The sequence below is a fragment of the Bos indicus genome, chromosome 13 (assembly GCF_029378745.1).
Source record: "Bos indicus isolate NIAB-ARS_2022 breed Sahiwal x Tharparkar chromosome 13, NIAB-ARS_B.indTharparkar_mat_pri_1.0, whole genome shotgun sequence".
Taxonomy (NCBI): Eukaryota; Metazoa; Chordata; class Mammalia; order Artiodactyla; family Bovidae; genus Bos; species Bos indicus.
Genome location: NC_091772.1, coordinates 53,633,172 through 53,650,325, shown reverse-complemented (window position 1 = coordinate 53,650,325; position 17,154 = coordinate 53,633,172). Strand labels below are relative to the sequence as shown.

The window sequence follows — 17,154 nt, the reverse complement described above, 5'->3', positions numbered from 1 at the left end:
TCAGGTTGCACCGAGGGAGGCCACAAGTCTTACGAGTTTTTCCTGGAGAAGCATGGGGTAGAGAGATGAAGAAGACTGTCATTCAGGTTGAGTCAGGAAAAGGATAAGCTGCCAGCTATTACCAGCAGTAGTCAACATTTTTCTGAAAGTTCCAGATGACAAAATCAATGTGAAAAAGAAATGACTTTATATAGGAAAGTGGCCAAGTCATCATAATTTACTGCTTTTTAATATTTATCATCCAAAACCAGTTAGAAATTATAACAGAAAAGAAGATTCCATTCACATTAGGAACAAAAACTGGAAAGTATTTCATTGGAAAAACGCCTGAAATGGGATTGTACTTTAAATCTGTAATCAGTTAACAGTGGGCACACTGGATGGTGGCATTTAGTAGGTAAAACAGGAACTTACTTTCATTTTCTACACTGTATGTTTTCTTTTATCTTTTTAATTGTGCACTTATTACCTTTAAATAAAAAAACATGTATTTTAAAATTCTAGCCACAACTCTATAGGACCAATCAACATAAATCAATAAAACCTACAAAATTTTGATTTTTCAACCAGTATACATTTACTTCAAGTAAGAAACATTATTTTATTTTGGGAATGAATCAGAAAAGTACATCATACGGTTTATATACAGGAATGATGCTGGGCTGGCCACAGGGCAGTGGCCTTTACCGCAGGCTCCTCCTCACAGCTGACTCACATGGGCTCTGGGCTCACCCGCACGTGGTTCCACATGCTTGGAAGAGCAGAATGCTAGGGAAGTGACCACTGACACACAGTTAAAACATCATCCATCCCATTCACTAGGGAAATTTTCCATACTGTTTATTGGCAGAGATTCAGATGAAAATCTGATCTGGCTATGAATCTATGGAAGGAATTATTTTAGGGGGTCTGTGCTTTCAATGCCCAGGGCACAGGTTCAATCTCTGGTCAGGAAACAAATCCTATGAGCCACACAGCTTGGAAAAGAATCTGCCAAGGGCTGCCTGCTGACTAAGTATTAATATGTGTGTTGTGAAAATATGCAGACCCACACCCTAGGTAGAGGCTCTCCATAGCTTGACTACTTGAGTATAATTTTAGCCAGAAATATTCCCGTTTAAGAAATGCACTGCACAGAGAGTACCAGGTACTGGGTTTATCTGTATTTTAAACTTGAATGTCTCTGAGATTACTGGGCTGGTCATGGAGGGGACTGGTGGAGAAAGGCCATTGACCAGCAGGTAGGACCACCTGGTGCTTCTCTGATGCCTGTCATTTTATTGGGCAGTAGAAATTGCCCTCCACTTAGTTGATCAGCTCTTCATGTGAGTTTCTGGTCAATGTGACTCTTGGGGGGAAATTGCACAAAATTCCTTTCCTAGCCCCAATCTCAGTTTCCCTTTCCAAAATGGACATCCTGCGACACAAGCCTGCAGACAGGCACCAGCCAGACCAGCCACCACTGCTGGAAATGGGCAAAGTCCACTGTGCTCTTTAGAGACCACCAGCTCCACCTGCCCATGATTTGGAAACACAAACTTCAGAAATTCAGCTGCCTGGCTTGCACAATGCACACTTCCAGCAACAATACAAGAGGCCTCCCTATACATCCAAGTGAAACTCTTCCTCAGTGTTCAGAAGAGATGAACATGTAACAAATGTTTACTTTCATGAAACTAAAACGTACGATAGTATTTTGGGAACTGTAGAAACGTTATGATTACAGATACAACTTACTACACAAAGGGGAGAATCCCATACAATACAAAATCAAACCTCTTGCACGTTGTGAGAAGAGAATGAGAAGATGGCTGTATATTAGCCGGGAAGCATTCTCTTTAAGCACAGCATCTGCTAGAACCCTGATCTTAGACTTCGCTCTAAAGCTGTGGGCAGCAGGGTGGATGTCTGTGGAGGCTCTGTACTGCCAGAGTGCAAATTCTCTTTTGAGAACCGATACTTCAAAGTACAAACATACAACATAGATTCACAAACATGTTTACCATGGACGGTAACAGAATTATATTCAGAAATGAAATAAAAAAGAAACTAACATCCAAATGAAAAGAAAAAAAAGAAACCATACTCCTCCACCAAGCATTCCTGGTTAAATAATGTCTCAATTTTAGAACCAAAAAGCAGTGGGCCTTGGGGAGGTGGAGAAGTGACTTTGGTTGGGTGCAGTCTCACACCAGGAGGGAGTCTTACAGCCATCCAGCCAGGGGTCATGACAGCACGTGCTCCAGAATGCCTTGTCTAATCAGCTGCTCACACTTCCACCGAGGTAAAAAGTGCTGAGGGGTGGGGGGAGGAAGAGGAATGAAGAGCATTATTTTAAATTACATGTCGTGTCATTAAAAAGCAGCAATGCATGCTGAATATTTCAAACTGCACCAGCGAAGTAGTTAAAAGCTAAGCTTATATTTGCTATTTTCATCAACTGAAATTGATGTTACTTAGAGCTGTACTAAAATCTGAATTTTATAAACAAATTCATACTTTAAATTTAAACTAAAGACTTCTGAATTCTAGTAGGTATGTTCCTTAGCGTTCGCATTTTTAGATTTATGCACAGGAAAGCCAGGTAGGTGATCTGGGCCACAGACTACAAGGGATGTGGCAACAGTTCACTAAGGCAAACGGAAGGAGTGTCTTCTCCATTAAACCTCTTGAGGATCTATGTCTGAACAGTCATTCCTTTACTAACAGTGCAACTTTTCTCCCATATTTTTCAAGGATGAAGTCTTTGTAACCCATGGATGCTGGCCACACGCTGTGTGTTGAGGAAGATGGTGCCCAGCTAAAGCTCATCCTCCATGTCTCCAGAGAGCACCCTGCTCTCATTCTGAGGTGGAATGGCATCTCCTGGTCTCATTCCCTCCCAAACAGCAAGGCTTAACACAGAAGGGAACATTTACTAAATTCTGGAGCGGGGAGGTGCAGGGAGTGAGGCAGGAAGACTTTTCAAGCTCACAGGTGACCAAAGAAACCTCAAAGACTAGACAGACACAGATATTTGAGTAAAAATGAAAAACAGTGCGTTAGAAAGTGCAGCGTAGAGAACTCTAGAAGGTGAACTGAAGGAGAGAGTACGGCAAGTACTCAAGGAAGCGGACGCTACTTCAGCAGCACTGTGTGCCTGACAGTTTTTCACAAACTCAAGGCCTCACGTGGGACCCACGACCAAAGAAACTCCTGCCAACCAGTCATGAAGACCCATGGGCCAAGGACTGATGTCTAACTTAACTGAATTTTTTAAGTCTTACAACTATGAAATGTAAAAAAAGAAAGAAAGAAAAAAAAAAAAACCAATGGAGTTGTTCACTGAACAGTTATTCCAATGTCTACTAAGACATTTGTTCTCATTTCTGGGCAATGGGAAACATGCCCCATAGAGTCAAGAATAAAGGACTATATGGTAGGAAAATGTTTCCCTATTAATATTTCACATTATGTGGGTGATCTATAACACAGATTTTATAGAAAACTTATTTCTGATGTGCTCAGACATGTTAGAAGCCTCTTAATGTCCACTACAGTAGCTGATGCTTTTAAGTTACCCCAGTTTTAGAGCGACACTGAGAGACAAAGTCTCATCAAGAGGAAGGCTTCTGCCCACAAACCCTACAGCCCACACGCCACAACTACCAAACCTGCGTGCTGCCACCACAGAAGCCCGTGCACCTAGAGCCTGTGGGGAGCAGGCAGTCTGACTGCACCCATAATCCCTACATGATGTTTAAGGGTCAGCGGTATTAACCCTTTCTTACTATATGCAACGTTTGCTTAAAGTCTTTAGAAAAAGGATAAAAGAATATATTATGATAAACTTAATGCCTATGACACAAATGATCATGGCAAGGTGATATTTATTTAGCTACTGAACATTTCCATCATTCAATACTCTTACAAAATTTAAAGTATCCTAAGACAGTAAATACCTGGCTATTTTTTTTTAATAGCACTGAAGTACCATCCTCAACTTCAAATTCTCCGTAGTCTTTTAGACACCGCACCTGAAAAGAAAAACTGATGTTTTATAATATCTACATTTTTTATTATGAAGTAACCATCAAGTAGCTGGGGACTGTACATGTACCTACAGGAAGTCTTAGGCTCTGTGTGCTCCTTCTCTGTGTAGTTAGGCTTAGCATTCCTTTCTGAGGCATACTAGTGGTTCCCGTGTCCGCTAGTTCCAATGTCCACTGATGGCGAGGAAGAAAACTGGCAAATCTCTGAATGTATGTGTAGGTCAGCACTGACAGCAAGGAAACTGAAGGAGCTGCCAAAGAGAGTTTTGGGTTGGTTTCTCACTTTGATTTCATTTTAACAATATGTAAGATACTTATATGGTTCTAAAGTTCAGCTCAGTTCAGTCACTCAGTTGCGTCCAACTCTTTGCGACCTCATAAATTGCAGCATGCCAGGCCTCCCTGTCCATCACCATCTCCCAGAGTTCACTCAAACTCACGTCCATCGAGTCTGTGATGCCATCCAGCCATCTCATCTTCTGTCGTCCCCTTCTCCTCCTGCCCCAATCCCTCCCAGCATCAGTGTGTTTTCCAATGAGTCAACTCTTCGCATGAGGTGGCCAAAGTACTGGAGTTTCAGCTTTAGCATCATTCCTTCCAAAGAACACCCAGGGCTGATCTCCTTCAGAATGGACTGGTTGGATCTCCTTGCAGTCCAATGGACTCTCAAGAGTCTTCTCCAACACCACAGTTCAAAAGCATCAATTCTTCGGCGCTCAGCTTTCTTCACAGTCCAACTCTCACATCCATACATGACCACTGGAAAAACCATAGCCTTGACTAGACGGACCTTTGTTGGCAAAGTAATGTCTCTGCTTTTCAATATGCTATCTAGATTGGTCATAACTTTTTTTCCAAGGAGTAAGCATCTTTTAATTTCATGGCTGCAGTCACCATCTGCAGTGATTTTGGAGCCCCAAAAAATAAAGTCAGCCACTGTTTCCACTGTTTCCCCATCTATTTGCCATGAAGTGATGGGACCAGATGCCATGATCTTCGTTTTCTGAATGTTGAGCTTTAAGCCAACTTTTTCACTCTCCTCTTTCATTTTCATCAAGAGGCTTTTTAGTTACTCTTCATTTTCTGCCATAAGGGTGGTGTCATCTGCATATCTGAGGTTATTGATATTTCTCCCGGCAGTCTTGATTCCAGCTTGTACTTCTTCCAGCCCAGCGTTTCTCATGATGTACTCTGCATGTAAGTTAAATAAGCAAGGTGACAATATACAGCCTTGATATACTCCTTTTCCTATTTGGAACCAGTCTGTTGTTCCATGTCCAGTTCTAACTGTTGCTTCCTGACCTGCACACAGGTTTCTTACGAGGCAGGTCAGGTGGTCTGGTATTCCCATCTCTTGAAGAATTTTCCACAGTTTATTGTGATCCACACAGTCAAAGGCTTTGGCATAGTCAATAAAGCAGAAATAGATGTTTTTCTGGAACTCTCCTGCTTTTTCCATGATCCAGCGGATGTTGGCAATTTGATCTCTGGTTCCTCTGCCTTTTCTAAAACCAGCTTGAACATCAGGAAGTTCACGGTTCACGTATTGCTGAAGCCTGGCTTAGAGAATTTTGAGCATTACTTTACTAGCGTGTGAGATGAGTGCAATTGTGCGGTAGTTTGAGCATTCTTTGGCATTGCCTTTCTTTGGGATTGGAATGAAAACTGACCTTTTCCAGTCCTGTGGCCACTGCTGAGTTTTCCAAACTTTTAAAACAGGTACAGCCAAAAATTTTTAGCTGTTCAGTCCTGTTCCCACCACCACCTACAGGTAAAAGTTTTGGCTTGGGTTTATGTTTCCTCTCATTTGTTTTTTGCGCTTCTCTAATATTGATTTTTTTCCCCCCACAAACAAGATTTGTGTCAACTCTGCATTGTCAGATAGCAGGATTTTTTAGCAAAAAAAAATGTATATAATGCTAACATGTACTCAATAGACTAGTGTAAGCATAACTTTTACATGCACTGGGAAACCAAAAGATTTGTGTGACATGTTTTAGTGAATATTTGCTTTATTGTGAGTCAGAAACCAGACCTATGGTGTCTCCAAGGTATGCCTATATACACTAGTGTATATTCATATGCCCCCCTCCCTTGGACAAAAGTCAGCACACTCTATGCATCAAAGAAACACTCATTTTTTAAAAAGGTGTACTTACTTCTATATATAGGCTTTTTGGAGGTTTCATATCCTGTGTGATGTCCAAACCTTCGTCTCCTCCCAATGACCTCATGTAGGTAGCAAGGGACTTTTTATAACGATTGAACCAGTCCATCTGGAAACATAAAGATGGCCATTTGACAAAGGTGTAAGAAAATAAATTTGCAGAAACTGTACACTAAACCTTTCAAAAACAGCACACATGCCCACATGCATTTTTACTATGACCATTCATTCAAACTACAAATATTATTGATTGCCTATTATGAACCAGGCACTGGTACCGAGAACAGTAGGTATTGGTCATTCTGCATATTGGTACCTACAAATGCAGAATGATACACCACTTTCAAGGACTGGACAATTCAGTATTATAATAATGTTAACTGATCTATAGATCCAAGTCATTCTCAATCAAAACTCCAATTGTTTTAAAAAAATCGAACTTGACAAAGGAGTCTGAAATTTGCATGGAAATGCAAAAAGCCAAAAATAGTCAAGACACTTGAAAAAAGAAGAACAAAATGGGAAAACTTACTTAAGAAGTATTACAAACTTACATTCAAGCAGTATCAAATCAGTACAAGGACAAATAGACTAAAAGAAAGCCCCCCACAGACATGCAACTTGGCTCATACATTATTCACAAAAATCTATTCCAGTACTGTAGATCTTTGTGAAAGATAAAACAAGATAACTCCAAAAAGACTGTACAGAAAAACATCCTCATAACCTTCACTAGTAAAGTGTGTGCGTGCATACATACACACGAACACCCCTCCCTCAGGTTTAATACTTTGCCAGAATGACTCTCAGGACCCAGGAAAGCACTGTCCTGACATTCACTGTTGTACTGTAGTGAAAGGAATACAAATTAGAACCAGCCAAAGGAAGAGACACCCAGGGTGAGGTCTAGGAGAGTCCCAGATGTGAAGCTTTGATGCAACCCACTCCAGTACTCTTGCCTGGAAAATCCCATGGACAGAGGAGCCTGGTAGGCTGCAGTCCATGGGGTCGCCAAGGGCACGACTGAGCGACTTTACTTTCACTTTTCACTTTCATGCACTGGAGAAAGAAATGGCAACCCACTCCAGTGTTCTTGCCTGGAGAATCCCAGGGACGGAGGAGCCTAGTGGGCTGCCGTCTATGGGGTCACACAGAGTCGGACACGACTGAGGTGACTTAGCAGCAGCAGCACCCTGAGGGATCAGGACACACCACCCTCTGGGCACACTGATGTGGAACAATGCACACGATGTTGTGTCAACCAGGGAAGCTTACACAACTCTGGAGTGTCATGACATAGGCTGCACTGATTGATCAAACCATGATGCAATGAATCACAGGTGATGGAGCCCTCCTTCTAGCTCCCCTCTTCTCTCTGCAATGATATCAAGAGGCTAAAAGCCTCAAACCTGAGGGGGAGAATGGGAACCTCTGAATTTGTAGCCAGTTGGTCAGAAGGGAGAGTGTCCCTGGGAACCCCCAAACCATGGCTGGCGTCTGAAGTAAGGGCAGTCTTAACCTATGAAGTTTGGTCTAACTAGGTAGTTAGTGTCTGAGTCACTGCAGCAGATGCTATGACCTTCACTTTGTAAATGAGGGAATTTAGGCACAGGGAGGGATGGAGTCACCTGCCTAGGATCTCACAGAAATAGAGCCAAGGTTTCTACACAAGTTTGCTTGCCTTCAATCCTGTGTCCTTAAATATTGTGCCTCAGTGACTGGATAAATCAAGAATTCATCACACATTCACAAAGATAAGCAAAGTACGTGTGTGCGTGCGGAGTCTCTTCAGTCGTGTCCAATTCTCTGTGACGCTATGGACTGTAGCCTGCCAAGGTCCTCCATCTGTGGGATTATCCAGGCAAGAATACTGGAGTGGGTTGCCAAGCCCTCCTCCAGGGGATCTTCCCGACCCAAGGATAGAACTCACATCACTTACGTCTCCTGCACTGGCAGGCAAGTTCTTTACAAGCGCCACCTGGGAAGCCCCAAGCAAAGTATGTACACACACATATTTTATGAAAAACCTCCAAATAATAATGCCAGTTTTAAATCCTACTGATGGATCACTAGCAGCTAATATAACGGGACCCTTTATTTTGTTAAGTAATAGTAGTTTTCCATACAGCATTTAGAATTACTCCTACCATTCTCAAACAGACCAAAAACTACTAAAAAGCAAATGTTAAAACAAAAAGACAAATACTATAAATACTATTACAAAACAATGCCAGGGGGCTTCCCTCATAGCTCAGTTGGTAAAGAATCTGCCTGCAATGCAGGAGACCCAGGTTCGATTCCTGGGTTGGCAAGATCCTCTGGAGAAGGAACTGGCAACCCACTGCAGTATTCTTGCCTAGAGAATCCTCATGGACAGAGGAGGCTGGTGGGCTACAGTCCACGGGATCACAAGAGTCGGACACGACTTAGCGACTAAAGCACCGCAAACAATGCCAGAAGCTCAGCCAGTTTCTGAATTTACAAATTTGAATAAGAACGCTAACTTACTTCTTCAGCAGACATGTGAAATCGTAAAGCACTTGGCAAGACACTGCCATATTCCCACCTGAGTGCTCTAATCCGAAGCAGCCGGTCATACCTAGAACATTAATATGGTACTGGATCAGAAGCTGTCTTGATCAGGAGAGGCTTAAGACTCAGGCACCAGAAGGTAACATGTGGACTTTGATTTGATTCCAGAGGCAAACAAACCACTGTAAGAGGACACCTTTGGGACAATGTGGAAAATAAGAATAGACTGGATGGATGCTGTGAAGGTATGTTCACTGCTCTAGGTGTGAGAATTATACAGAGGTCATGTGAGAAAAGGCCCCAAAGGCCCTTATTTCTCAAAGATGCATACGAAACTATTCAGTGGTAAAATGTCTAATGTTTAGCATAGACACATAAAAAAAGATGAAGCAATTATGGCAAAATGTTAAGAACTGTGACCTATATGATGGCTCCATGGGGGGTTGTAATATTATTCCCTAGTTTTAAGAATACTGTAATTTTCCATAATAAAAAACATTTAAGTGGAAAGAGAAAATTCAGAATGTTCATAAAAGAGAGACACCTCTAAGAATTTCTGATACCCTCTTGGATGGGAACCCTCCATTGCTCCCTGCCACCCCCGCAAACACAGAGACGCTCACAGGTAGGCTACGGTGCAGCGCTGATTTCTTAGCAAAGAACAGTGTCGAAACTTGATGGTTGGTATCAGATCACCTCGTCCACTTGACTTTGCTTCATTCCTGGTAAAACATTTAAGGAGAAGAATGTCTACTGAGTACAGGTTAAATTTTCAAAGTCAGCTAACAACTAACTCCATACTTGTTTTTAGCCATTTATGTCAGTAGTTAACCTACCTAAATAGTACCTGCCTCCACATTGGAGCTTTTGCTAACAGAATAAAATAGAAAAGAGCCAGGGAATTCCCTGGTGGTCCAGTGGTTAAGACACTGCACTTTGACTGCCGAGGGCACAGGTTCAGTTCCTGGTCAGGCAACTAAGATCCTGCAAGCTGTGTGGACAAACTTAAATTCTTTAAAAAAAAAAAAAAATTTAAAAATACCTAACTAATTTGCCTAGGATCATACTCCCATTGTTTTGTTTAGCCATGTGGCACATTGTGTTTTGCACACGGATTAATTTCCATTGTCTCCAAAAGACAACTTTTTGGCTCACTTTTTAGAATCCCTTTTGCATGCTGGGACAGGAGATCAAGTATCATGGGGCATAAGGTTATGGCCTCACATCATGTTCTCATCCTACGTTAGATTTATTCTCCATGTTGCTTATAGTGTGCTCTTGATTATAATGAAATAGCACAAATAAAATACACCCAACTTAACATCAAAGTATTTGATTAAATACACAAGAACTTCCTTAAAAAATTCACATTTCCATGTGAGCAATTAAATAGGAATAGATTTCTTCTGACAAAGAATTTTAACCAGAAACTGGTAATAGTGACTGTCCTGCCCAGAACCAAACTAGGAGGATAGGGCACAGAATTTTGGGGGATCATGAATTTCCCAATGGTATGAATATAGGAAAGTCATTCCCTTACTGGACCAAGGCCTGTTCAGTTACCTCCTAAATAGGTCTGTAAACTGTTCTCTTTTTCCCTAGTCTGGCTCACCCTTTTTATCACCTACATGACCACCATATTCCCTCTCAGTCCCACCATCCACTGTCCACATGGCAGCCAGGGTGATTGTTAGAACACAAACATGCCACCACCTCCCCCACATGCTTAAAAATCTCACCTGGTGTTGCCTTTGCCTGCTCACTAAGTTTCAGCCACACTGGCCTTTGGTAATGATCAGGTCCCTGAGCATCCCACCCTCTTTCATGACTCAGGGCCTTTGTACATGCTATTTCTTCCAACTAGAAATGCTCTGTGCCCACAATTACTTCCTCACTAAAACCTACTTATTCAGGCTCCAGCTGAAGTGTCTCTTCCTTGGAGACAATTTCCAGGATTTCTCAATCTACTAATATTTTCAGTGCATTACTCTCTTCACAGCTGGTAGTCCCACCTGGTTTACCTCTTCCTATGGTATCAAATCCTTCCAAATCCTCATTCTCATAAAGTGAGATAAGGACTCTAAAGTCAAATGCTCCTCCACCCATCCAAGAAATAGTTCTTGATCTTCAACTATGTTTGCACTTTAGGGTCCTTCACCCAGAGGGAGAAAATTTTGGTTTTACCCTCTTGATTTCTGCTGTTTTAGCTCATAACTGTTGAGTGCATATCTGTTGCATGAACAAATGAATGACTTGGGAACCTGAGTTCAGGACTTTCCATTTCCCTTACATTTACTGCAGACCTCTTGCACACCAGTTCCTCATTCATCGGTATCTACCATTAAACACAGTCACTGCAAAGTGTTTCTACTCTTCTGTGTAATCCACAAACCTTAACAACATGCTACTGATTTCTATGTCTAACTAACTGATGAAAACACTACCTAACAAGGCCAAGGATGAAATCTCATGTTGCAGACAGACTTCTTTCCAGGTTGAGCTCTCAATAACTCATTTTTCCTCCAGCAGTCAGTACTCTTGCGTCTTATTCTTCACCCAGTCACAGGATCCTCTGAAGTCTGTTGTTCAGCCCAGATTCTCCACTGTGCCAACTACCATGGTTGGCTCTAAATAGTCTGCAACTCCAGAACCCTTTAACCTACCAAGCTGTAACGTTCTGCAGCACGAATTCCAAGGGAATTTCACTCAAGCTTTTGGAAGTCACTGCTGCTCCTGCTAAATTTGCAAACTGCCTGTTCTACCTTTAAACCAGTAAGGCCTCACCTGATGGAAACAACACACTTCACTTGTTAGGTCTGTTACTTGCTCCTGTCTCATCTCTTTTGGATCCACCCTAAATCCTTTCAAGTCACACCAGTCAAACAGTAACTATTTATCAAACACCTACCATGTGCCAAGCTCTATTTGGTCCCTACAGACATAACAATCATTAACACAAATCCTACTTCTGTATAGCTAGGGTATGATCAGGGTCACAGAGAATTAAAAAAACCAAATCATATCTTTTTAGATATGAATATTAAGATGATCTGACTTCAACATTGTATTTCTTAAATTCTTTTAAAATATCAAGCTTACCAACTTACACATCAGATTGGTTTTGCTCGTATAAAGCTTTCATCTCCTCCAGAACTTGCCTCAGTCCATCTTCCTGGAATATATAAAATTACACTCATTAATTCCCCCACCAAGTTTGTAGCAATACTTTATGCTTATGTACCTTATGAAAAACCAATAGTCCTTCCACACCTACTAAGATGGCTATAATAACAAGTGTTGGAGAGGATGGGGAGAAACTGGAACCCTTCTACAATGCAGGTTGGAATGCAAAATGGTACAGCCCTATAGAAAACAGCCGTGTGGGTCCACAAAAAGTTAAATTTAGAATTACCACATTATCCTGCAATTCCTCTTCTAGGTATACACTCAAGAAAACTGCAAACCTAAGTTCATACAAAAACTTATGCACAAATATGCAGAGCAGCATTATTCATAACAGCCAAAAAGTGGAAACAATCCAAATGTCCAACTGATGAACAGATAAGCCAAAACGGTATGTCCATTCAATGGAATATTAGTCAAAAAAAGAAGTGCTGATACACACGACAACATGAACTTCGAAAACACTGCTTAGTGAAATAAGCCAGACAGAAAAGCACAAATACTGTATGATTCCACTTATCTGAAATGTCTAGAATAGGCAAACTCATAGAAACAAAGTAGATTAGAGGTTACCAGGCTGAGGGGGAAGGAGTGGGGAGTTACTGCTTAAAGGCTATAGAGTTTATTTGGGGTTATGAAAAAGCTTTGGAAATAGGGGTGATAGCTTTGGAAACATAATTAATAACATAATTAATGCCACTGAAATGTACACAGAAAAATGGTTAGAAATGGCAAAGTTTAAGTTATGTATCGTTTACCACAATTAAAAAAAAAAAAAAAAAGGAATGAATTGCCAACAAAATACACAGTCAACAGACTGGGCTGAGAAGTCAGACAGAAAGGAGTACATACTGTATGCTTCTAACTGGCCCGGTACAGAAAAGTTTGCAATTCCTGGCATGCTGACTCCAGAAATACAATGAAAGAGACAAATATAATCTGTAGGGGAAGGAAAATCCTTGGTTGCCTAGGGCTGCAGATGGGCGGTAGCTAGTGCCACAAAAGAGAAAAGGGAATCCTTGGGATAGCAGAAATCTTGGTTGGGTTGCTGGTTACAAGGATTGTATACATTTGTCAAAACTCAAAGGTCTATTAAAATGTGTACTGTATTGTATATAAATTATACCTCAGGAAAACTAATGACAAAAAACCAATAGTCTACAGAAGTAATAATACATGACAAAAGCATGTAAATAACTTATTATTTATTGGAAAAGAATCTTAAAAGGTTATTACCCAAAAAACCCCCCAAAAACCTACACACTGCTAGGACAGAAAACAGAAAGGTCAAAGGAGTTTTTCTGCTATCTATTTGGGCAAATTTCTAAAAAACTTCCCTTGGAAGGATAAAAACATTAGAATTATAAAATTCATAAATGTTATACAATATCTGTCAAAAAGCAACCCCGACACCTGAAACACTGTAAATAAACTACATTTCAATTAAAATTTTTACACACACACACAAAACCCAATAATTCTATAACAATGACAACCAAAAACACACACACACACAAAACCTCCATACAAAACAGCGATAAGCAACCCATCTACTTTCAGAGCCAAAATATATGCATTAGCAAAAATGTTTTAGCACTACTGGTATAATTACAAAATTACACTACTTAACCCTGCTTGAATGTAAGAAATCATTTCTAATGAAAAATGAAAGCATGACTTCTACTTTTTCTTTCATCAACTGGTTAAAAAGATATCATGGAAAAGTCTGATTTACTAGAATTCAGTTAAATATTCCTTTTATCACAAATATTATTTAAGGAACAGCTGAAACTCTTGCACAATTAGGAGATCGGCAGGTATACAAAAGACAAGCATGAAATAAACTTGTAAAGATATAACCAAGTTCTTAGATTTAAAATTTTATTTCTTTTTTTAAGACTTAGATTTTTAAAATTTACACTGGGAGTGGCATCATTTTGTGCTCCCACCTCCAGCTGTAAGCCCCTGGGAACTCAAGATAATTTTCCTAAAGTCTCAAATGATTATCAGTTCTGCATATCCAAAGTGCATCATTCCAGTTTGTCAAACACAGCACCTAACCATGAGGGATTCTGGGATAAACAAGGCAGAGTCCCTGCTCTAAACCAGCTACCATCTGCTGGGGAGGAATGATTCTCGAAAGCATGTGTTGGTCAAGGGTGTTAGAGGTCAATCAGATCAAGATCAATTCTTAGTCTAACCCAGCTAAGCTGTCCCAGTGGCCAGTCCCCAAAGGCAGGCACGACTGCAAGAAAAGGTGCAGTCTAAGACCCAGAAAAGCCAGGATTTTACACTTCTAAGAAACCAACACTTAAAATCTGAGCGAAAAAGACAGCTGGACTATCAGTCTGAAAAGCCAGCACCTGTGGGAAGTCTCTGCGCCTTTGGGCTGGTTCCTTCCTATGTCTTCCCACACCCCTCTCAAACATCTGGCTTAAAACTCAGCATTCATAAAACTAAGATCATGGTACCCGGTCTCATCACTTCATGGCAAACAGATGGGGAAAAAATGGAATCAGGGGCAGAATTTATCTTCTTGGGCTCCTAAGTCACTGCAGATGGTGACTGCAGCCATGAAATTAAAAGACCCTTGCTCCTTGGAAGAAAAGCTATGACAAGCCTATAGAGCGTTTTAAAAAGCAGAGGCACCACTTTGCAGACAAAGGGCCCTATAGTCAAAGCTACGGTTTTTCCAGTAGTCATGTACGGATATGAGAGTTGGACCATAAAGGAGGCTGAGCACCCAAGAACTGATGCTTTTCAATTTTGGTGCTAGAGAAGACTCTTGAGAGTCCCTTGGGCAGCAAGGAAATCAAACCAGTCAATCCTAAAGGAAATCAACCCTGAATATTCCTTGGAAGGAATAATGCCGATGCTGAAGCTCCAATACTTTGGCCACCTGATGTAAAGAGCTGATTCATTGGAAAAGACCCTGATGCTGGGAAAGATTGAGGGTAGGACGAAAGAGAAGGGGGCTACAGAGGGTGAAATGGTTGGATGACATAACTGACCCAATGGACATGAATTTGAGCAAAGTCAGGGAGACAGTGAAGGACAGGGAAGCCTGGCCTGCTGCAGTCCATGGGGTCACAAATACTGGGGCATGACTTACGGACTGAACAACAGCAACAACCCCTCTGCGTTCTGTGTCTCCAGTGAACCTCCCGCTGTGGTCTCCTTTTTAGATAAGGTAACTGCCTGAAGTTGCAAGAATAACAGACTGGAAATCTGTTCAAGAAAACTGTTCAAGTTGAGGCTCCACTTCCAACACGCCCCAAGTTCAGACAAGCCCTTTAACTTGATCCTTAATTCCAGCAGCTCAGTTTCCCCATTTGTTAAATAACCCAAGGTCAGACTAACTGCTCTTGATTGTTCAAAACTCACCTTACCCAGAAGCTCTTCTGCTGACCGCCAGATGTTTACTCTGCTACCTGAGTGAAGCCTCCAGAGGCGACGGTCTCTCCACTCCCCGGCTACTCCTCTCACCTCCACCCCTGTCCTCGTACCTACCAGTCCTGTCGTCTTAGGACACGGTGTTCAGGGCCCCCCGACCGGGCTGTGGACCACATCCATTCTCTTCTGTGGTCTATTTATAACCCACTCAGAACCAGTCTTTCTTCTATCCGGCCCCTTCCCCAAAGTGCTGCGACAGCTATCAAAACAGAGTAATCCCGTCGCTCCTCTGAAATGCCTTGTAGTGACGAGCAAACCTCCCGGCCCCGGAGGCCCCTTGCTGCCCGCCCTTCCCCGGCGGGGAGGGGAGGGGATTTGCACGGCCGGCTCCCCGGTGGGGCTACACTCACTGCAGCCCTCAGGGCGCGGCCCTAACGCCCGGGCTACGCCGGTCCACACCTTCCCGGTGTAACTCACAGCTGAACTCTAGCACCCCGTTTCCCGATCTCTCTGCGCCTCACCGGGGCGAGACGCCCACCGCCCAGCCCGCGCGCACCGCAGCTACGAGGACGCCGGCGGCGGCGGCGGGAGACCAGGGCGGGGGTCGGGGGCGCGAGGAGAGTGGCGGCAACCCCTGCGCTCGCGGGAAGCCACCAAAACCGACCTGCCCACGACCTTCCCACAACCATGGAGGGGAACCACAGGCACACCCGCCATCCCGCTCCGGGTTGTGCAGCCCGAGAAGAGCCCTGGGGAGGACCCCGCCCTCACGTTGAAAGCAGGCAGCCTTCCCTCGGCCGCGCGGTGCAGCTCCCGGACCAGCTCCATGGCCTTCTCGCAGAACATGGCCCAGCCACCGGGCCCTTTGGACCACAGGCTCTCAGCCAAAGTGCCACCTCACTATTTCCTACTGCTTCGGCTCCTATTGTTCTTAGGCGCGCGCAGTGCCGACCCCGCCTCCGCCCCGTTTTGGCGCCAAAATGGCGACTAATAGGAGAACACGGCCGGCCTCCGGGCTACGGTGGCCGCCAGGGGACATTTGCCTCCGCGGTGCAGCCGCAGTGCGGCAGAGCGTCTCCCTGGGGCGGTTGCGGGCCTCAGTCCGGCTTCAGCCCCACCCAGCTGTCCAGGCCTCGGTCCAAGCTCAGGCTGAGCGGCAGAACAGCTCTCACGCAGCCCAACTCGGGATGGGCGCACGCTCGATCGTCCGTTGGATTCAGTCATTCTCATTTTGGTTGACAGTGTGCGTACCTTGAAGTCTAAAAGGCAGGCCCGGAAAAGGTGGGCATTGATGTTGGGACCCAGCGTTGCGTTCTGTTCGGTTTTGCAGTGTGAGTTTTTTGTGTTTTAACAAAGGGAAAACAACTTTTATTCGGTAGCTCTTGTGTGCTAGGCCTAGACTGTGACATTCTTCATGTAATTCTCATGGTTAGCCCTAACGTGGTGGTGAAGATTCTTGGCGCTGAGTAGGAAATGGAAGTTAGATAACTTGCCCAGGGTCACACAGTTCATAAAGGGACAGACCCTGTATTTCAGTCTTCCACTCTACAGCATCACCTTTGATACTAAACCTGTCATTTAAATACGTGTAAATTAACTCACAAGGTGGGAGAGGGGATTATTGCCCTGGATTAATATGAATACACATAGCCATATTCTCACCTGCGTGATTATGGAAATTTGCATATCCACATAGAATCAAAGGTGGGAATTACTACTATGGAAATAATTCATATTATTTGGCTCCGCTGCAAGGCTTAATGGCAGCTTAGTTTCTCACCTCTGCCCCTGCAGTGGAAGTGCGGAGTCCTAACCTCTGGACCACTGTGACTTTTTTTTAAAGCAATG

At 43.0% G+C, this 17,154-nt stretch overlaps 1 protein-coding gene across 4 annotated transcripts; it reads right to left on the bottom strand.

Annotated features, from left to right (window-relative positions):
- Positions 1-207: 207 nt before the first annotated feature.
- Positions 208-16,287, bottom strand: GINS1 (GINS complex subunit 1). Of its 4 annotated transcripts, none has more exons than XM_070801229.1 (8): positions 16,078-16,287; positions 11,838-11,902; positions 9,354-9,452; positions 8,707-8,797; positions 6,989-7,045; positions 6,191-6,307; positions 3,942-4,016; positions 208-2,294 (listed from the first exon to the last, which is right to left on the bottom strand). In XM_070801229.1, the coding sequence occupies exons 1-8, from the start codon at positions 16,150-16,152 to the stop codon at positions 2,226-2,228; spliced, it is 648 nt and encodes a 215-aa protein (XP_070657330.1). In that variant the 5' UTR covers positions 16,153-16,287; the 3' UTR covers positions 208-2,225. The 4 variants fall into 4 exon arrangements, with proteins under 4 accessions (XP_070657330.1, XP_070657331.1, XP_070657332.1 ...); XM_070801230.1 differs by lacking the exon at positions 16,078-16,287 and adding an exon at positions 15,298-15,528; XM_070801231.1 differs by lacking the exon at positions 16,078-16,287 and adding an exon at positions 15,026-15,267.
- Positions 16,288-17,154: the final 867 nt, after the last annotated feature.

Bases quoted from the DNA above. Each gene is read 5' to 3' on its own strand.
- GINS1 (XM_070801229.1), bottom strand. From the start codon at position 16,152: ATGTTCTGCGAGAAGGCCATGGAGCTGGTCCGGGAGCTGCACCGCGCG. The intron at 11,903-16,077 runs GTGAGGGCGGGG...TATATATTCCAG, and splicing joins GAAGGCTGCCTGCTTTCAAC to GAAGATGGACTGAGGCAAGT. The intron at 6,308-6,988 runs GTATTAAACCTG...TTATGTTTCCAG, and splicing joins CTGAGAGTCATTCTGGCAAA to ATGGACTGGTTCAATCGTTA.